Raw genomic sequence first — 21,429 nt, 5'->3', positions numbered from 1 at the left:
GGCACCACAGTGACTGATTACCAGCTTGCTCCCACCCCCACAAGACACAGTCTACTGAAGCTATGGCAACAGCTTCTGCACAAACATTGACCCTGCTTATTTAAGGGCTGGTGTGTTAAGAAATTTGTGCTGAAAATGCCCTATTTATTGAAAGACACAATGCAGAGAGTGCCTGCAACTTCCCTATTGTCTGGGCTGCTTTCTTGTTCCCGGGATTCAGAAGGGTAAACGACTCGGCCTCGCATTGGTGCTGTCTGCTCTGTGCATACAAAGCCGACTTCACTCTCCGGAGCTGTCAATCTGACCTAGTTCAACTGCATAAAATTCACTCTTAACGGGAGAGGGAGGGGAAGAAAAGTAGTTTATTAAAAAGAAAATGTGACGAAAGGCAGCAATCGAAACGGTTTTCTTTATAGTTCCTGTTGCAGTCTCCCGTCCCCCCACTCAGTACACATTCAAGATGAAAATGATTCACAGTTGAATAAACAGCTTTTGGAGCTGTTAACATTTGCAATAATCTATTGCTGTTCTTAAAGCAGAAATTAAAACCTTCAGTCTGCAACTCCCAGGCCCCCAGTCTCTGGGGCTTGTTGGGTGCAGCCTTTCCGAGAGGCAGGAGGGGAAGAGACAAGCCCTGCAAAAGTTGCAGGCAGCTTGGTGAAAAATTCTTTTGCACATCAGCAGGATGACAGAGCCCATAGTATCTTTGGTTTCCCACACTTCCCTAAATCAATGGCCTGTGCTGACAACACCTTGTGGTTGGAACCACTGGGTGAGAGCCATCTCTCTTAGCTCCGTTGATTTTGGTGAGGTTACCTCTGTCTGGATTTCAGAGGCGAATCAGGCTTATTATGATCCCAAAGCTGACCCTCTACCCCCTCAGTTACTCACTGCCAGATCGGAGTGGGAAGGATTGACTCCCCATTTTGAATCAGTGGCAATCGCTCCATTGGGTGTAGGGTGATTGCGAATCAGCCCTTCCGAGTTAAAAGGCAGCCTTCTCCCTGGGCCAGCTGGCTGAGCCCCCTGGAGCTCTGACCTTTGCACATTTGAGCCAGATTCTGCTCTCACTTACTCTGGTGTCAGCTGAAGTTTCTCCCCCGGAAGTCCATGGAGTTCCTCCGGTGTAGAAATGGGGCGAGGTCAGTATCAGACCAATTGCACCGTTATGCAGACTCACCAGCTACTCGGCCATGGGTTGGCACCAGTAGACACAGCCCCCAGAATAACAGAATAACTAGCAGCCCCAAGTTCAGCGAATGAAAGATTAGGGGCTGTTTATCTCTGAAAGGGCACAGGAGCAGCTCCCTCCAGCCTGCATGGATAACTGTCACCACACAACTTCCCCATCTCCTAGTGACGGGAAGAACAGAGACACTTCCTGAGATGAAGGAACCTCCCCCATTCCCTTTCCCAGGGCTGTCTATCTGTGGGCCAAGGAAGCCGAACTCGGTTACAGTACTCCTCAGCGGGGTAGCTTGAAGGTCAGTGTTGCAGCTATGCCACTGACTGAAGGCAACAGAGATGCTCATGTGAAAGATGTAATAGGACAAATGCAAAGTGCTCCACTTGTAAGGAACAATCAGTTGCACACATACAAAATGGGAAATGACTATCTAGGAAGGAGCACTGCGGAAAGGGATCTGGGGGTCAAAGAGGATCACAAGCTAAATATGAGTCAACAGGGTGAAAAAAAAAAGTGAACCTCATTCCAAGATGTATTAGCAGAAGTGTTTTAAGCAGGACACGAGAAGTAATTCTTCCGCTTTGATTAGGCCTCAACAGGAGTACTGTGTCCAGTTCTGGGTGCCACATTTCAGGAAAGACGTGGACAAATTGGAGAAAGTCCAGAGAAGAGCAACAAAAAAGATTAAAGTCTAGAAAACGTGAGCTATGAGGGAAGATTGAAAAAACTGGGTTTATTTAGGCTGGAGAAGGGAAGACTGAGAGGGGACACGATAACAGTTTTCAAGTATCTAAAAGGTTGTTATAAGGAGAAGGGAGAAAGATTGTTCTCCTTAACCGCCAAGGATAGGACAAGAAGCAATGGGCTTAAATTGCAGCAGGGGAGGTTTAGGTTGGACATTAGGAAAATCTTTCTAACAGGGTGGTTAAACACTGGAATAAATTGCCTGGGGAGGTTGTGGAATCTCCCTCCTTTCCACTCCCCCTACAATACCCCATTCCTCTAGTGCTTAGAATCATAGAATCATGGCACTGGAAGGGACCTCAGTAGGTCATCTAGTCCAGACCCCTGCACTCAAGCAGGACTATGTAATAACAAGACCACCCCAGACAAGTGTTTGCCTCCTTGGATGGGTGCTCAGCATCTGTTAGGATCAGACTTTACTGAAACTTCCCAGCTCCTTGTTGGTGCCATCAACAGTCCCCTCTTGCAGCACAGAACTCAACATGTCTTTCACCAAGCTGAGCACTTGGTACCCAATCTACCAACATGCCAGAACACTTGGCTATAGCAGCAGCCGGGAAGAGAGCTTTGGCCAGCACGGCATCAGTGGCGTGAATCAGAGATGGCCTCATGGGACTTTCAGACCAGGCAGTGGGAACATCTTCTCACATCCGTGAGATGTAAAGTCAACTCACTGCTTGGCAAAACCACCTGTTGGTCTCTAGGGATCAGTCAGTCCCTGGCCGCTCTGCTGAGTTCACTCACAGTCAGGCCTCTTGGAACAATCACCTTTCCATCAGACACTGGATTGAGATCACCAGCTATATTGCAGAAGCCATCAAACCTCTGTAAGGTGCCACTGGACCTTTGTTTGCTTGGGGCTGGATTCAAATCCAGCAGCCTGGAGGTGAAATTCTCCATATGCCATTACCAGTCCCCCATAGCCAGCTAGCCCCCACTGGCAGGCTCTCTTCTTACACTGCTACTGGAGGGAATGGAGTTGATTGCAAATGCTGAGCCATCCCCAGGAAGCAACGGTCCTTCAAACTTTTGATACTCATAGGTCATCAAGCCACAAAAGAGAGGCGCCAACTGACTTGTCACCGAGGTCTTTTGTGGCACATTTATGAGCTCTTCGGAGCTGCAGAAATCTTTGCTGCTTTTCAGATCGGAGGGTAGGAAATGTCCCATGGGCTCGGAGAGACATTTGAGTGATAGAGAATCTGGAAAACATTTACAGTATGTTTAAAAAAAAATGGTAATAGCTCAGCTTGTCTGCCTGAATTTTGGAAGGAAGAGGAAGGGGGAAAAGCCGGGTGAGACCTGCAGACAGTCTGTTATGTGTTTTTTGAAAGCTGAGATTGACTAAAAATTCCATTCCGATGGGAAATGAGCCCGTGTGCATGCCGAAAGGGGCTGTGTGCCTGTCAGCAAGCTGGTCTGGAGGGTGTGCTGAGATACAGCGCTTGGCACAGATTAAATCATTTAGAATGTTTCTACAGCAAATATGTTGTGATAATGTGCTCTGGGCCGTCCTGACATTCTGTCTGCATTACTTGATACCCGAGCTGCCTCTCTTACTGGGAGAGCTGGTGCCCCCCCGGCTGGGCATTAGGAGAACCCCAATAGGCTATCAGCTTGGGGTGATGTACCCTGCTCCAGACCCCAAGTCACATCAAGGTATAACCCCAGCAGAGAACTGCCCGTTGGGTTCTGGGGGGAGAGATATTGCTGCAGAGGGAAGTTGGCATCCCATTCTGCCCGGTGCCCCCAAGGAGCTGCACTAGATATTAGCCCCACCGTTTGCAGAAGCATAGGAAGAACTCTAAGCCTCGGTGGACAAAGAGATGCTTTCAGGCAGGGATTGGCCCCCCAGTCAGCAATAAACGGTTTATCTTTCTGGTCAGGCGCTAACAGGAGAGTCCGGCTAGCACACTGACTAGGTGGCGGGGGCACACAGGCAAAGCCGTGCTTTCCAGGCCCAGCCCCATGTCAGCGGCGGGGTGTAGATGCGTGGCCCAAGCAGCAGATCCCAGAGACATTGTGTCCTAAGCAGACAGTTCCTCCTAGAGCTCCAAAAGAGACGTGCTGCTAACCCTGTGCACAGATGTAACCTATGGGCCCCAGTTGGCCAGCATGTCGGTCTGTGTCGGGAAGGAGGGGATGACCAGCTGGTTTCAATGGGAGACACCCATCTCCAGCCTGGGAGGAGCAGGGCTCAGTCACATGACAAAGATTAGGCCCTTACTAGAGAGGGGCATCCTAACCAGAGCTAGTCGGAATGTGTTCATTAAAATATGCTGTTTTGGGAAAGCCAAAATGTTTTGCAGATTTATTGGTTTCTGGGTCTGGGGCGAGGAGAGCAGGAGACCAAGGCAGGTGCTTGCTCTGTGGCTTGGGGGTTTGAAGATGGGCTAGGACATAGGACACCCAGGTTTGAGTCTCTGATACAGAGTGATCTAGAATTAACCACCAGAACCATTTACTGAGGGTCGTGGTGGATTCTCCATCACTGACAATCACCAGGGAAGCAGAAGAAGCAGCTGGATGTTTTTCTTAAAGTTCTGCTCCAGGAATGACTGCAGGGCAGGTCTCTGGCCCATGTTACCCAGGCAGTCAGAGCAGAGGGTCACTGTGATCGCCTCTGAATCTCTTCCCTGTGGCAGCTGGAGTCAGGCTTGCCTGCTCTGAAGATACGATGCAGCACCTGTTGAGAAGGAGGCCGTTTCAGGTGCTGCCCTGCACGGATGTACGGGACGGAGCTACCTGGTCTCGCTGAAGGAAGCCGCTCTCTATTTCCTCGCAAACTCCTCTGCAATAAGGGGCTCTGGTGCTGCCGGTCTACTGCCCAGGGGTGAATCAGAACAGCTTCTGTCTGTTTTAGCTGCACAATTAATTTAGAAAGGGCTTTAAAAGGCCTAACCTAACAAACGAGGATAAGATGTGGAAGGTGATTATCCATCTGCCTCTCCAATCAACAGGGGCACCCGGCAATAAATATGCAGATTTGGACCAAATTCAGGCAGCCACGAGTGCTTCACTGGTATCTGCAGAAACGAGTGAAGAAGAGGTCAGTGGGGCTATCTCAGGCACAGAAGTTATTCCCTCACCCACCTGGGCTCTTTATGTAGAACATGGGAGACAGGAGGTCCTCAGTTCAAATCCCAGCTCTGCTACTGTGCGACCTTAGCTACTGACTCACCTTTCTGTGCCTAAGGGTCCCCCTCATTAAAATGGGGGTGGGTAATGATACTAGCTACCTCCCAGGGATATTATGAAGCCTGACTGGTCAAGACAAGATTGTGAGCTGGTTGCTGGGATGGGATGGTTGAGAAGCAGGCTGTAGTGCCCTGCTCTCATTGGATTGTGATGTGTGTTGGCTCTGCAGAGATCTGCAGTTTTCTCCTGGTAGCCCTGCTCTGTCACATACGCTCACTAGGGGTGGTTTCTCTCTCTGTCTTTCTGAGCCTCCCATGGTATCGCAAAGTACCACGGAACATCCCAAGCAAAGGTACATTTTTGGTCCAGTAGCTCCCGCGACAGACAAGGGCAGATGAAATAAACCCAGAGCCACTCTGCCTCTCTCATTGGTGGCCCAGAGCAACTCTTGTCTCTCCCCCACAATGCTCAGTGAAATATGAAAAACAGGTGTTTTCTTGTCTGAGCCTGAACAACCCAGCAGCCTGATGACACCAAAAACACAGAAGAGTTATGTCTTGCTGCTCAAGCCTCACAATCTGCTTTAGGTTCTGATGGACTCTGGTAGCTCCCAGCTGCTTCTTCTTCCCCCCCAGCCAGCTCCTATAACCATGCACCATCTTCCTCCCATGGCTCGTATTCCTCTCCCTTCCCCACCAAGGTCCTGCTGCATCTCCTCCACCCACAGCTTCTCCTTCCCACAGCTGGGTGGGCCATTGCTGCCTCTTCTCACAGTCAGTCCTGGTCAATGTTTCCTCTTGCCTGTCCATTTCTAGGCAGCAGGAGAGCTGGGTGTTTATTTAGTTCCGGGCTCCCTCCCTTCTGCTGTATTGTGTGAGAGGTGTTGTGTGGAGCTCATGGAAGGGAAGACTGAGATACTTTGAGGTGGGATGATTGAAGCTGTACTTGTAATTTTGCTTTTGAGGCCACTAGGAAATCTCTTTTGCTTGTTGATATCCCCTTCCCCCCATTTCCCCACAACTGTACATTCACCTGCTTTTTTAACTCGCCACCCTGGCACCTGAGCTAGCCATAAAGCATACTCTGTTGCACTTTACTGAGCATTGTTATTACACTAACAATTTAGGCTAGAAATGGGATTTTTTCCCATATCAAAATAAGATGAGTATCAAAGCAGTTGGCTGGATAAAATTGATTTCTAGCCCCTTGTGTCATAAGTACCTCACACAGCTCCAAAGCAGTTTCTACAGGGGAAAGATATTGGTTGTAATAACGGAAAGCAAAGTGCTTCAATTACATGGTGTTCATGAATATGGACGACACAGCTCTCCTGTAACATCTTCTTCTTTGGGGAACACCAGATCCACCTGTCTAATGAAGGAGGGGGTATTAGCCAGAGGGTCAGCTGTGAGCAGCGAACAGAAGACTGGCATAAGCTTTGGTAAACAATGGAAGCACTAAAATAGTAACGCCACTGTTCATATAGAGTGTTTCTAAGTAGGTCGCATCGAGAGGCAGTGTGGGCTAGCAGAGGGGGTGCTGTTCCCAGCTCTGCTACTGACTTACCCTGTGACTCGGGCAAGTTACTTCACCTGTCTTCTCTGTCGCCCTGGTCTATTGAGACTGCAAGTTCTTCAGGGCAGGGGCCCTTCTTATGCATCTGTGCAGCACCTAGCATAACGGGCTCTGATTTCAGTTGGGGCCTCTAGGTGCTGCTGTGACACGAACAACAATAATAATGTTAATACTCCCCAGGCATCTTCGCTATCAGCCCAGCACTCCGGCATGTGCCAACCAGACAGCAGCACCAGCTGGATTTTCATAGACGGCATCTCTCGCATCCCTGTAATCTGCCCACAGGGGCATTTGTTCACTTGCGAGAGGCTCAATGGACCAGTGAATCTTGGTGATGTGAATGAACTCTCTCTGCTGCTTATCAACAGCGTACAGGAAAAACTAGTGAGCGTCCTGGAGTATGATCATTTCATTCCAAATGTCCTTTGATAAGGGGATTGCTGGTAGCAGGGTTTGAGCTGGTGACCTCTGGATCTTAAGGCCTGAGCCCTTCCTGCTTGAGCTGCAACCCAGTTCTGTTAGCCCAGCTGAGCGGTAGCAGGTGCAACCTCTAGCTATGACGCTGTCAGTACTAGAGAGAGACAGAGCACCACACCAAGTGGGCATGGCTTGCAGAATTTAGCTCTGCTCTCCACCCAAAAAGCCCTGGGGTCTGAGTCATCCAGCTAGGTTCTCTCATAGCCCCGTCCTTACTTGGAGGGACCAGCCCAAATGGCTAGTGAGTTGAGGCTGCATGGACCCCATCAGTCTCTGCTATTTCTACAAACCAAGGGGCCAATCATGATGGGCCCACTTTTCCTTTAAGTGAGTGGATAGATGCCACGCCACCTGGTGAGAAGCATGGTAGAAAAACAGCTGCAATGAGAGCACTGAACAGCCATCAGATGGGAATCAAATCCTAGGCTGGATCTGAAGTGAGAAGTCTCTAACCTCTGTCCCTGCCTTCAGCAACCAGTTAGTCTGTTTGCCTGTCTGGAGACACCTGGCCTTGCTGAGCCATAACCAGCATTTTACCCTGTGTGGTTCTAATCTAGTCAGTGTCTAGTGCAATAACCCTGCACAAGTGAAATGCCTTTCTGCCTGTGAAGTCAAGTCAAACCCGACCCCCTTCCTAAGTCCGTCCCAAACAAAAGTAGCTCAAGATAAGAACATGCCATATGAAAACAAAGGCAGCTAAAAACTAGACCTCTTCCATGCTGCAAGAGTCACTGGTCTGGTGATTTTGTCCAGCTGCCGAGGTTTCACGAGGCCGGACGGTGGGATGAGCGCTGCACTGAGAAGCAGAAGTTCCCTGCACTGCCACACATCCTCTTGACCTTGGACAAGTCACTTGTTCCACCCTGTGCCTTGGTTCCCCTCTGTACAAGGAGGATCAGACTGCCCGGCCTCCCAGGAGGTGTTCAGGTATCATGGTGGCAAGAACCATGTAAATAACTAGAGGGCTCATCACAAGTGAACCCCTGGAGTCAATCGTTGTTATTTCAAGTCAAGTCCTGTGGTCATTACTCAGGAAAACCTTCCCCTGATTTCTGCCCAAATTCACATCAGGACCCTGTAGGCTGCTGGCTTATCTCCCAACCCAGGGAAGCTTAAACTCCACACCCCAGAGTCTGCTCAGACCCTTTCTCCAGGACACCATTGACCACTCCCACCTACAATCTCCAGCAAACCCCATAATAAACCAGTACAACATAACTCCAACAGCCACCGTGACACAGACCTCCCTTCTCCTGGCATCTCTTCCCCATCCCTCCTATCGCCCATCTACCTAGGCCTTTCCTCTGCCAGAGAAACCAGCCTACCCCCTCAAGCTCTCCTCCTTAACTGAGCTCTATCAGCCTTTATAAAAGCCAGGTGCTCATCATACAGTCACCTGACCCCTGTCCAGCTAGGTCTTACCAGGCCCAAACCCTGGTTCTTACAGGGGCTCTGCCTGGCCCCGCCCCAGGCCCAGTGTTCTTTATTTGTTTCCCGGACTGTGTTCACTCTGAGTAAGGAACCATGGAATTCATCTGCAATAGGGATGGGGAACCACTTTGGAGAAAATAGGAATTGTTCTGATGCAGAAGTAAAACCCAGGCAGGAACTTGCTCTGATGCCTGCTGAAACTCAGAGGCGGGGTCTGTTGTATATACACACCTCTACAAGCGCGGTAGTGTCCACGTGCATGTACACTAGGAATGGGCAAACCGACTGGAACCTCTGTCCAGCACTTGCGCCAGCTCCAAGTCATTTGGGAAGCACTGATTTCAAGTGTGAAACATGCATGCTTCCGAGCTGGTGATATCAGGCGAGCATCCTCGTATGACTGTGGTTTATAGTCACTGTAATTCCCCTTCCCTCTGCTGAGCCCTCGAAGAAGAGTTGCTAGGGATGCCTGGGAAACTGAGGCTGAAATAGCCGAGCATTTTCAATGGGCTCTGTGTCTATCCAGGAGCCTGATCTCGCCATTCCCAGCACTGCAAGGTGCTCTCTAATATGCTGAAAATGGTATTAAAGAAAGAGTTAATGGCCACAGCTACAGCTATGCCTCTCGCTCCAACAGGCTCGGCATATTATTATACCATCAGCCAGAGCTGAGCCAAGAGGACTGTATTCTTGCCTTGCTGTTGCACTGGATGCAATGCCACAAAGATATTGTCCTGCAAGATCTACGATGTCCGCGCTGTCCGCAAACTTGGGGAAATAAGGGAGACTCATGCACAGTCCCCCTAAGATCCCCCAAACTCTCCACTTTCCCCTCCTCCTTCAGTCAGCACAATGCTAAAAAGCTGTGGTATGTAGCCAAGAACATAAGCAGTGTGGAATTCACAGCTGATCTGAAATACAGGTGGGAGGGAGGGAGGGGGGCATTACATGATCTGATCCCATTTTTTGACAAGCAAAGCAGTCTTCCACAGCACAAAGAGGAGGCTGGAAAATCTGCTAGTGAGTCAGACTCAGAAGCAGTTCTTGTGCCTTCCTCCAGAGCTGCTTGTGCAATGCTGTAACATGGGTGATGGGGAGAATTACCTCCTTACCCCGAGCTGGAAATTGACTTCTGCCCTGAGGCATGAGGACTGATTGTATCCGAGCTAGCTAACTGCCCTGCCTGTTCATGGAAATGCCCCATAGACAGTATCAGCATTCAGTCTGCTCATGCCAAGAGCTTGGTCCAGGCCTATGAAGGTATATTTGTGTGTATGTCCATGCTGACCCGTCTGCACTGCACACTACGTGGCATTCTCTTTGTGTGAGAGAGGTGACACGGGCACCATTAGAAATTGAGCATCTTTGGCTCACTGAAGGGAGAAGGCCTGTCTTATTTTTGACCCTTTTCAACACCTCCGTCTCCTGTTTATTCTTCCCACCAACCCAGAGCAGGGCAAAGGGGAGAACAGAAGCTCATGCACCAGCCAGTCATTTGCAGGTCAGCAAGCTGGGCATCAGCAGAATGAGCAGCGTGTTTGGGCCATGTCCCCTGCCTGCCTAATGGCATATGGGGCAGATTTTCATATGTGGGCACAATGGTGTATCCCTGAGGATGCATAGGAATGTTGGGTGCCTGCAAGCCACTGAATGGGTGTGCACGGAAGAGCCATTACCTGCTTTGTATGCACAGTTCTGTATCTTTTCACTGGCTTTTTGACTTGGGTAGGCAACAGGGCAGGCGGATTCTGCCACCGTCATTATCCAGACTGAGTGCTTGTGATTATGTAGCACTCACCTGACTGGCGAAATAACAGGGGAAATGTTGTATAAGATGTTTCTGGTTCTTGTGACAATGCATTGCCGCAGACAACATCAGGACCAGGTGAATTCATTCATATTAGCCGCCCTCGTGGCATGCAGCCATTCTCATCTAAGGGAAATCCTTGGGGCCTGGCCTTTGGAAGGCTGGGAATCAGCTATTTAGAACTCAGCCACTTCCCAGCAACAAAGATGCAATTTACAAAAAGTTAAATTAAAGCAAAGTACCCCCTGAATTTGAGGGTTTTCATAGATTTCTCTCATTCGTTCTGACAAGGCCACGATTAACAGTGACATTCTCCCTGCAGCACCTTTGTGACTGAATGGCTGGCGGCTCATTAAATATGAATCTGAATTAAGAGCCAATCGGAAGAATCTGCCTGGGGTTGCTACTGGGGAATTACTGAAGCCCCTTTGACCACTTGGCTGTAAATTTGCTTTTCATTCGTTTGTGGGAGTCTGGCCTGAAGCATGACAGTCTCAAAGGGCTATGATTAACGGGATGGTGCAAAAGGCTACCCTGGGGATAAGTCTGCACAGGCCTCATTGCCTACCAGGGACGGGAAACTCTTTGCCTCATTTCAAACCCAGCTGAATGTCCAGGCCATTACTGCATTTGTGTCCGGCTTTGGAAAGATGGCGAGGGGAGAGGGGAGAACAGGAGAGGAGAAGGGAAAACTGTTGAAAGACAGACCCTACTGCAGCAGAGTGAACAGCAAATGTGCAGGGAGGGCGGCACAATGGAGTGGAGGGGAAAAGAGTGAAAATGGATGCTGTACGTATGGATATGTTGTACACCGGGCAGCTACTGGGTGTGTCTGCGTGCATATGGCTGTGTGTATATCAGTGTGTGTGTGTGACTGTGTATATTGCGGAGTGAGAAGGTTATTCTATTCTTGCTAGAAAAATTCAGTGGAACTTCCCTAGCAATCAAATGGCATTAAAAACCAAATGTCGTCACTCTAACTTGTCACCCTCATTACCAGGCATAAAGCTCTTCTAGTCCCGTAACACACCCTGGGACTGTCAAGGCAATCAGAAGTACGGCATATGTCTCAGCCCTGCACATGGCTGGCCCATGCCCTCAGAGGCCACATTGGCCTTGGAAACTTTTACGTTGCAGACATACGGTTACATGGCTACCTTCCCACCTGCTAATCAGCTCATTCATGAAACTGGCAACCTGCAGCTAACATGCCATTGGCCTTGTACTTCAGATGGTTAATTGCTTTTGGCTACTTACCTGGTCACTTTTTAAAAAGTGGTGACAATTCCTTCCTGACCCCAAGCTGGAAATCAGCTTCTGGCCTGAAGCATGTGGATGGATCACACTTGTGGTTTGTATCCCAGCTAGCATAACTTCAGCGTTTAGTGCTCATGCCTGATACGCAGTATGGCCTTTTTATAAAGGCCTCTAATTTTGCTTCCTCAATGAACCATAGCCACAAGCAACAGAATATGGATGCCAGAGTACTTGGTTACCCCTTGAACAGAGACATAGGCAGTCAAGTATGCTTAGGTGGAATATCCTGCGATACTCCTGACCTGATGCCACCCATAGCTAGTACCTACTTTAGAACACAGGGAAATAATCTTCTGAGAGAAGCTCTGGAGTGGGGCTGGGGATGAAGATTTTGGGTGCAGAAGGGGGCTGGGACCAATGGGGTCTGGAGGGTGGGAGGTGGATTAGGGCTGGGGCAGGGGGTTGGGGCATGGGAGAGGGGCAGGGTGCAGGCTCTGTGCCTCTTACCTCAAGCAGCTCCCAGAAGCAGCGGCATGTCCCGCCTCTGGCTTCTGTGTGGAGGTGTGACCAGCAACTCTCAAAGCTGCCCCATCCACAGGCAGCGCTTCCGGCCAATGGGAGCTGTGGGAGCACCGTGCGGAGCCCCCTGGCTGCCCCTATGCGTAGGAGCTGGAGGAGGGACATGCTGTTGCTTCCGGGAGCCGTAGTGAGCCTGCTTTAGCCCCTCTGTGCTGCCAACCAGACTTTTAATGGCCCAATCAGCGGTGCTGACTGGAGCCGCCAGGGTCCCAAGCATTCCAGTTGAAAATCAGACACCTGGCAAACCTAACATTCACATTTACAGTGGGACAAGGGACTTAGCACCTCTGCCTTGTAGCAAAGCAGAAAGAGACGAGACCTTCACTCCAGCAGACGGAGTCAGCCTGCAGAGGGCCCAGCACAAGGCCAATGATAAAGCTCCATTTAAATCCATGGCCTGAGATAGGATGCAAGTGATGCCTAGACCTTGTGCTGGTTTCTCTGCACAGGGGTTGATACCTCTCCATGAGAGCCAGGGAAGCGCTGCAAACATTGGGGCTTGGAGAGTTGCTCCCAGGTGAAATAAATCGGTTTCAGCCGTGCCTGTGGCCCCCTTGTATCTGTCCTGCAGTTGGGTTTCACTAGCATGAAGGCTCCCATAAAGCGATTTTCAATGCCACCTGGAGGAGCTGAATTTTAAATCCACACAGCAAGTGGTCACACGTGCTCACTCATCTGATCAGGGAACAGGAACAATGCCATGTGACTGATCTGCTCACTCTTAGCTACTCGGGAGTGGCTACGTTCAGATAATTGTTTGCGAGCAATCTGGGTGGTTTAAAATAAAATGCAAAAAGGACGTGTTCAGTAACAAACACTCAAGAGAAAACTGTGATTTGCTTGGGCACATTCAGCAGAAAAAGTGATCAGTTATCTGTTGTGAGTTATTGGCCCACCCCAAGTCATAAGTGATAAGAGCTCATTCAGATCTGGGATGAACAGGCCGAGAGCAGCTGATATAAATTGATTAGAGCATTAGAGTATGCTAACTGCAATGATAATTAGCATAAATCCATGCACCCATGCCTGCTGCCTGGCCCTTGGTGTGATGGAGAGGGAATGTGAAGAGGGAAAGACCTGAATGAACAGAACGAAAGGCTGGAAAAGGAAAGAGATCACAGTGGCCTGCTGCCCTGACTCTAGGGGGAGCTCCAGAGACACTCCCGGGAGGCTAGCGCTCATTTTTGCACCATTGTCCTTTGCGGGAGCAGTTCAGGATTCATGAGTCTTCTCGTCACGTTTTCTGTCTGCTACTAATTGTCTCATTTGCATCTTACAAATCTTTCTTACCTGGTTGTAAAGGCTGCAAACCTCAGCGAGGAACCCAGAGCTGCAGAGAGAACGTCTGAAGAAGGGTCTGGAAGGCCTACCTAGAGACATGCAGTAGCCTCTGCATACCGATAGTCTCTCTCTCTCACCCCCAGCAAGGCAAAGGGCTGCAGTGTAATTAGACCTTTCCAAATCACACCGACTCCTCAGGGTTTTGTGGCTTGATGATGCCATTTCCAGGGATAATTTTCCTGGCACAAGCTGCCCTTGGGTACATTCCTTTTGCCCACAGTAAGAACTTGTGCCTTTTGGGACGTACGGCCCAAGAAAGTTGAGACGGTGCCAGACGTGTATGGGGTCCAGACGGATAGTGTGTGGCCAGAGAGGAGCCAGGACAGAGGCTGGAGGAGGCTACTTTCTCATCAGCATAGAGGTGGTAGCTGAGGCAGCAGAGATACCAAGGCTAAGAGCCAGGCTTTTAGCAAAGCGTAGACCCCATGTGCTGAGCAGCTCGTCTGAAAATCTGGGAGCTGCTGGGAGCAGGGCCAGTTTGAAAATCTGGCCTCGTTTGTGGGGGCTGAGCTCATTTGAAAACCTGACCTCCTGTGGGAGAAAGTGGCTAGGAAAGGTACCGGGCATTGAAGGAATTCACACAGGTATCTTTGCACAACAGAGCAATAGACACTCAGCTAGAGCAGTTTGACAGGCAGGAGCAGAATAATGACTGGGCTGGCTAATCCTGAGAGGCAGGCTGGTTTTGTGGAGCAGCAATCAGGAGATCCGAGTTCTAGCACTCACTGTGCCTCAGTTTCTCCATCTAATAACACCAACCTATCTGACCGGATTTATGAGGCTTATACTTGGGAAGCCTGTTGAGATTTTCAGATAGCAGGAACCCTGGAAGCGCAAATTGTCTATGGCATGTTACTTTGATTAGCGAGGGAAATATGAATGTAAAATCCATTCTTTTTCTAAGTGCACATAACCAAGGAACATCTGTTTGTTGGAGAGCATTAATTGGAAACAATGACCATGACCGAACCTCCCTCTGCACTCAGATGTGTGCTCTATTAGGCAGGCTGCCATGAGGAGTTTGTTGCTGATGCTGGATGGCTTTGTGGTGGAGGGGTTTCTGATGGTTGCTTCTCATCTGTCACGCAGAATGGCCTGGAAAATGCAAGAGAATGACCACATTTAAAGAGAGCTTCATGGGGCTGTCCAGGCCTGGATGTTTTTTGGTCTGGAAATAACCTATTTCTGGATTGCATTGGATTAGAAACACCAGGAGAATAGCTGAGCCAGCTACATGTTGGTCCTTAATATTTCTAGTCTTCAGTGAAGCTAGGGGCAGAGAGACATATTCAGTAAAGAAATAATGGGTGCAAAGTTATCGGAACTGAAACAAATCCCCCCCTCCCTGGTGTGGGTTCAGGGAAAGCTTTAGGCAGAGGTTTGGGTCACTTTTGCTTTTCAGTGAACTAGCTAGTGCATCCTTACATAGGGCCAGATCTCCAGCTAGTATAAAGTGCTTTTGCACCATTGAAGACAAGGCTCCTGGGTGTCATGCAGTAGCAGCAGCTCTGTGCTTTCCCAGATGCACAAGGGAAGACCCATGAAGCACAGACAGCTGTGCAGATTTAGCTCAGCTGAGGATCTGGCCTGATAGCACTGGCCCATTTTGTCAGAACCTCCTGTTTGGAGCCCAGGAGCGAGTATGGTGTTTGCACAAGGAGAAGAAGCCGGGTTGAGCTGTTCAGGTTGCACTCTTCTCTTGTGGTCCTACTCTCCTTTTTCTGTGCTTATGCAGTCTGTGTGCATGATCTGCATGCCCCCTATGCAGCACTTAAACCCTGTGTGTGCAAAAAGCCTAGCGCAGGTGCTCCACTCTGCCAGGAATTTCACCTATCGTTTCCAGCTCTAAGCACATCTTGGGGCTTGTCTTCATGTACAGCGCTGCAGTGGCATAGCTGCACCAGTGCAGAGCTCTCAGCTATGCCACTGTAGTGCTTTAGTGAAGATACTACTAGAGCTTCTCCCTTCGATGTAGTTAATCTACCTCCCTGAGAGGCAGTAGCTGTGTCAACAGGAGAAGATCTCCCTCCAACATAGTACTGTCTACACCAAGGCTCTGAGGTCGGTATAACTCTGTTGCTCGGGGTGTGGATTTTTCATGCCCATGAGTGACATAATTCTACTGTTACAGGTCTGGAGTGTAGACCTGACGTTAGTCAAAAAAGAACCTGTACATTCTCTCAGGGATGGTTTTGTCGCCACCTCCTCAACTCTGGTATGGGAAACAGGGCATCTCTTTTGTCATTATGAGGGAGCTGAACGGGTACCTGTACGCTGGCACCATGGCTTACAGTTGTGTCTGATTTAGCAAGCGAAGGTGAGTCCAGGCTGAGCGATGCTTAGATGGGAGACTTCCAACGAAATCCCAAGGGTCTGCACCATGTGATGATTGGGGTTCAGTGGGTGGGAGTGGGAGTCTGGGACCAACTGAACTGAGCCACTCTGAACCAATGCAACCACATGATCCTGGGAAGGGCAGGAGGGGCTATGCTGATGGGACTTGTGGCAGAGGTATAATACGGAGGTTTCCTGACCACCGCTGGGGGCATTTGAGATCCAGAGCCCGTTAATGAAGCAGGTTGTTAATATGAAGAGAGCGATTTTCAAAAGGGCCTTGGGATCCTGCAGCATAAAATGTCATTTGCATTATGGTCACCTGACCATGGACTGGCCCCTTTGGAGAGAATCCGAGTCGGGTCGCTGCTATTGGTTACTAAATTACTCACCCAGTTCTAGGCTCTCTTTCTCTGCAAAGAGGCGTCCTGCCACCAGTGGGGGTTTTATCCTCAAGTGCATGAGAATTTCATCAGAAGAGTCAGCCCTGATTGCTTCCAGTTGTTGTGCTCTAAGAACTGGGGCCTTCATGTTGCTCTGCCCTTGACGCCTCTTGCCTTGGGTGACGGGGGCAGTCATGTGCTGAGATATAAGACAATCCCTCTGAGTCAGCAGGAACTTCTCAAAGTAGCGAATGGTTTCGATGAGGGAATCAGGTGCTTTGCAGTGACACATTTTTGAAGGAAGTTGATTCTCAAGAACTGAATGGCCTGATAGCAAAGGTTGGATCCAAACAAGATGCAGGCAGGTGCTGTGCAAACTTCTGATTTTAGTTCTGCCAGTACATTTGCAGCCTCCCCTGCCATTGTAGCCCTGGAATGCTCCCTGCACCAGCTCTGCTGATCATGCCCCTCCGTCCTCACCTGTAGCTCGCCTGCTATGCCAGCCAGGAGCTCCCTCCTCCTGGCTCTGCCAACAACCCTCAGTTTTGACTGGGCTTTAGGACACTGGTCTCTGCCATTCTCCTTTGACTCTGTTGTACAGGAATTCCCCGCTGTGCAGGGAGATTTGCTATGATATGCATAGGACTAGCAGCCTACCAGCTTCATAATGACCTGAACAAACCAGGCTTGAACTCCAGTCTTCAGCCACAAAAGGCTCACACATGCTCTCCAGAGACTGAAAATCAGAGCTGGTTTAAAAGATCTTGCCTGTTTCACAGCAACATCTCATGCTGAACCTCAGGCTCAGCTGGAGAGCCCTTACCATCCATTCTGCTCTTAATGAGCACAGTTTAAGTAGGTTTAGCTGTCCCTTTAACAAGGCAATGTTGGTGAAAATGTAGACAGCTAATCATTCCTCCATGTGGAACCACATGCCAGGCCAATGGGGAGTTTATAGGAAGGCTAAGACACAAGTGCTTTGAACCCAGTCTCATTGACCAGTTGGCTGGATGTCCTCCAAGGAGTCTGCCTTTGCTCAAACTGTGACTGGAGTCCACACAGGCAGTTGTTTGGGGGTGTGGCTTTCCACACACCGTGGCAGGAATGCGATGCCAAAGATGCATTTTGTATGAAATGCTGCAATCCTCTGCCAGCTGATTGAAAGAGTTAGCATCTGTAGACGCTTTGGAGTGGAGGGAATGGTAATTAAAATATAACGCAATGCGAAAAAGGCTGGTCAATAGGCTGGAAACATCAGAAATCCTGCTCCAAATACTTATATAGGAAAGTGTCAAACATTCTGATCCGATTCTAAGGATTCACATTATTTGGAGAATCTGCAGACAACTTTGTGTCTCAGTGGTATTCATATTATATTGTTATGAAGTAGGTAAACAGGTAGGTAGAGAGAGAGAGAAAGACAGTCTCACTATTCTCCACTTGATTGCATCATAACTCATCTGTATGACATAGGCCCTATACTGCTGATAGCTAATAGAGATTCTTCTTTAGCTAGCAGGGACGTGTGCTTTTGTAGCAAGAGAATCTGAGTTCTATCCTGTCTGAATCCAGGAAATTCCAAGAGGCCACAGTGTACGACACAGTGGCAACTGTGACATGCCTGGGTTAATTTGAAAATATCCCAGACTGCTAAGCTTCAAAAGGAAAGAAGAGGATTTGTGTTTTATCTTGACTGGGATCTGTCTGGGGGAGGGTATGCAGCTTCAAATGCTATAGATCTGTCCTTGCTAAAGCCTTCCGAACAGTTTTCTGATTGTCATTCCTTTTGACTTGCAGGTGGAGAATTCTTGTCCTGAGACCGAAATGAATGGAGATTCATTAAACAAAGGGCTCCAGTCAGTATTCCGTACCTGGAGACGCATCCAGTGACCTTTCATTCTTTCGCTGAAAGGGAGACGGTTCCATTTCCATTACAGAAATGCCTGCAAGAACTAGCGCTGAGGAGCTGAAAGCACAGAAAGCCAGTGAGGGGAGCCGTGTCAGCTGATCAGCTTTCAAATCGCCTTCAAACACTCAATTTTCTTAACATGATCCCACCATCAATGGAGTCTCCAGAGCACCCCTTAGGAACGTTAACAGGAGAAGAATAAAATGGAGCCAAATGGTACTGTAATTTGCTTTGAGAAATACCTTGTTTTCTTAGCACAAAACGGGAACTGAAAAATAGACTTTCCATCCCCTACCCCAGCCCCTTTGGACTTTATAGAATTCTAAAATATTTTTGTTTGAGTTCAGTATGCAGTCTCGTTCTGCTTTAGTGGCTACTTACTGATCCCAAAATAATACCAGGGGAGAACACTTCAGCAGCTGAACCAGCGCAGCAGGACGGCTGACAAAAGGCCATTGTCCTGCCTTTCCCACTTATCTTATATCAGCTGGTTTTGACCCAATCTTGTGCACTTGAAGACAGAGTTGCAAGACGAGGGTTGCTGTCTTTGCTCTGCCACTTCCCACCCAACACAAGGCGAGTAATGAAGGCGCTATGGCCAAATTATTGGTAAAGTTCCAGCGTTATTTTAGGCGGAAACCCGTGCGTTTCTTCACTCTGATCGCGCTGTACCTGACGGCCGGAAGCCTGGTGTTTCTGCACTCTGGGTTTGCCGGGGAGCCCACCATCTCCGAGAATGAACCCAACCCCCTGGATGGCACCAGCGAAGGGACAGCGTTTCAGTACCTGGGGGTTGTTCAGCTCGGGAGGGGGTTCAAGGAGACCCCGGAGGCTCGGAATTCTGTCCGGAGGTATGGGCCATGGTTCAAGAGCGTTTCCAAGGATACTCCAGAGAGGAACAAGATGGGGGACTATGGCGGGGCCTGGAGCAGAGCTCTCAAAGGGAGGAAAGTCCGTGAGAAAGAGGACAGAGGTAAGATTCTGATGGGGCTATGGGAAGAGAGGCTGAATAGCAGCGTATATTCGCAGCAGGGAAAAGGCACAGACTCATAGCAAACCTTCCGGGCAAAATCCTGGCCCCGCAGGAATCAAGGGGAGTTTTGTCCTGATATTTGCTCCTCCATCCACTTGTAGGGCATTTTCTAGGGCCTTAGCGATTCTGGTTTTTGATAATTCACTCAACCCAGCTTTCCCCACTTCCTTTGGAAAATGATGCCTCCAGCCAGGAGAATTTCCCCCCAGATATTCAGCCTGAGGTTTCTCTTGCTCATTTTCATCTCGTAATAAGTCCTAGTCCGAGGGCCTCAGCCCAAAACAATCCACCTCCCCTCAGGTGTTTATAAGTGGTGCTTGCAAACGTCCAACGAACCCTCAGGGAACTTTCAAGAGGATAACTGCCAAGAGAAGAGAAACACAAGTTGAACCTTAGGTCCAATTTATGTCCCATTTGAATATGCTCTTATGTCTCCCGCATTAAGCGAGTCTTATTTGCTAGGCACACCTTGAGCCAGATTCTGATCTCCGTTACACTATCCTATGTCTTCTTTGGCTTTAGTGGGGTTACTCTCAATGTACATCGATGAAGCTGAGATTAGCAAGGATCTTCATCTTGCCCTGTATTTTTACTGGCGCCAGCCTGTGGGAACATTAATCTGAAAACAACCTGAGCTGCTCCCCTGGGGGTCCGTTGAAAGCCACTCATTTTTAATGGTCCCGTGGGATGCCTAATTGAAAGGCTGAGAAAGCCCAAAACCCACACATTCAAGTGAGTTTCTGTTTCCCAAGCGTTCTGTGCATTGGAGCTGATAAGGCAGCACTGCAGTGGATCAGTGATGTTTCTAAGCCAGCCAAAGAGCTTGCACCAAAATCAGCATCCTCAATCTCTGTGTCTAGATGAACTATATATCCCTGAGCTGTTCAGCTTTGGCACCATGACGGGGGACCGAGAGGGCACCGGGGACAGACCAACATCCGTCAGTCCCTCCTAATCCCCTTTTAAACATTTATTATCTCAGTTTTAAATGAAACCTGCTACTGATTTTACCCTCAGCTGACAGTGTCTTTTGTGCAGTGACTTATTGCGCGGCTTCTGATGTGCTTATCGTCTCTGAGAACCTAATTTACAGGCCTTGACAGGACAGTTATTTTATGAGGGATGCAGAGCAATCAGAGGTTCTGTTTCTTTACTGAGCAGGGTGGCTTAGCCGGCTTTGTCTATTGCCAGGCATTATTTCCATTCGTGCCAGAGGGTATCACAGAGAGGCAGCACGTCATCCATTTCTTTAGCAAGAAAAGACATCCTACATCTTTGTGCTTAATGCTGCTCTGCATGGGTGTTTGCCGCGCGGAGCAGACAGCAAGAGTCAAATAAACTCACAACCTACTTCAGGAGCTACCTGATTTCCTCTGCCTGTTCTGAACATTCCCGCTGCTCCATGAGGAGTTTCTAAAAGCATCTGTGCCCTTGGTACGAACTGTGAGTCAAATGGATCACCTCGCTCGGGTGCTGTAGTTATAGCGGTCTTGTTGCTTACCCTGAAACATTTGCCGGACTCCCAGCCCGGAAAGACACTGACATGCTTTTGATCATGAAGACACCTTACCAATATTTCTTATTATTAACACTTCTGGTGCGCCTCGCGTGCTTAATGTGGGCATTCTGGGTGAACGAGTGGATGCAAATTCCTTCTAAAGTAATGGGAAATTAAAGATCTGCCAATTACATTTTCAGTAGGCTCTCAGATTTGCTGTCTAGATGTCCTGATATACCAACTGTCCTTCTCTCTGTCAGTAAATAACGTACAATATATTGTGGATTGGCTAAAATGTTGTGAATTACCCAGTATAAGCTAATTTAGTAGTTCTCGTTGGTTTTTAAAAGCTCACTTGTTTACCTGTCAGATGAGTGAATGCATACAAACACGCACTCACTGAGGTGCTCTAACATTGCGTGTGTGCGGCTGCATTTTCAGACTTGCTCTCTGCATCTGGCTCTCTCTGTTTTGGAGCCTACTCCAGGAAAGTGGGGGCTGTTTGGTACCTTGGAAAATCAGGCCCCAATGGCTCAAATTAAGCACCCAAAACTAGTGGCCACTTTTGAAAATCCACTCCAGTGTGCCAGAGTTAATGCTTCATACCCAGGATAAGCCTCCCTTTAGAAAATTGCCCTACATATGCTGATGGTGTTAAATATCAGACAACAGCAACAGGATGAGGTGTCAGGAGAGTACCCAATGATGACACAAAGTTACCTGCAATCAGTGTTCCC

General features: G+C 48.9%; 1 protein-coding gene across 2 annotated transcripts in view; it reads left to right on the top strand.

Moving 5' to 3' along the window:
- Positions 1-21,429, top strand: part of WSCD2 (WSC domain containing 2) — a 138,493-nt gene that overhangs the window by 39,888 nt on the left and 77,176 nt on the right. The window contains exon 2 of one of the 2 annotated variants that reach the window (XM_075059827.1): positions 18,050-19,134. In XM_075059827.1, coding sequence (XP_074915928.1) covers positions 18,756-19,134 — 379 coding nt within the window. In that variant the 5' untranslated portion in view covers positions 18,050-18,755. Of the gene's footprint in view, positions 1-18,049; positions 19,135-21,429 lie in introns of those variants that run through there. The other variant, XM_032800624.2, reaches the window with a different exon arrangement.

The sequence above is a fragment of the Chelonoidis abingdonii genome, chromosome 22, assembly GCF_003597395.2.
Source record: "Chelonoidis abingdonii isolate Lonesome George chromosome 22, CheloAbing_2.0, whole genome shotgun sequence".
Classification (NCBI taxonomy): domain Eukaryota; kingdom Metazoa; phylum Chordata; order Testudines; family Testudinidae; genus Chelonoidis; species Chelonoidis abingdonii.
This window is presented reverse-complemented; position numbering and strand designations above follow the sequence as displayed.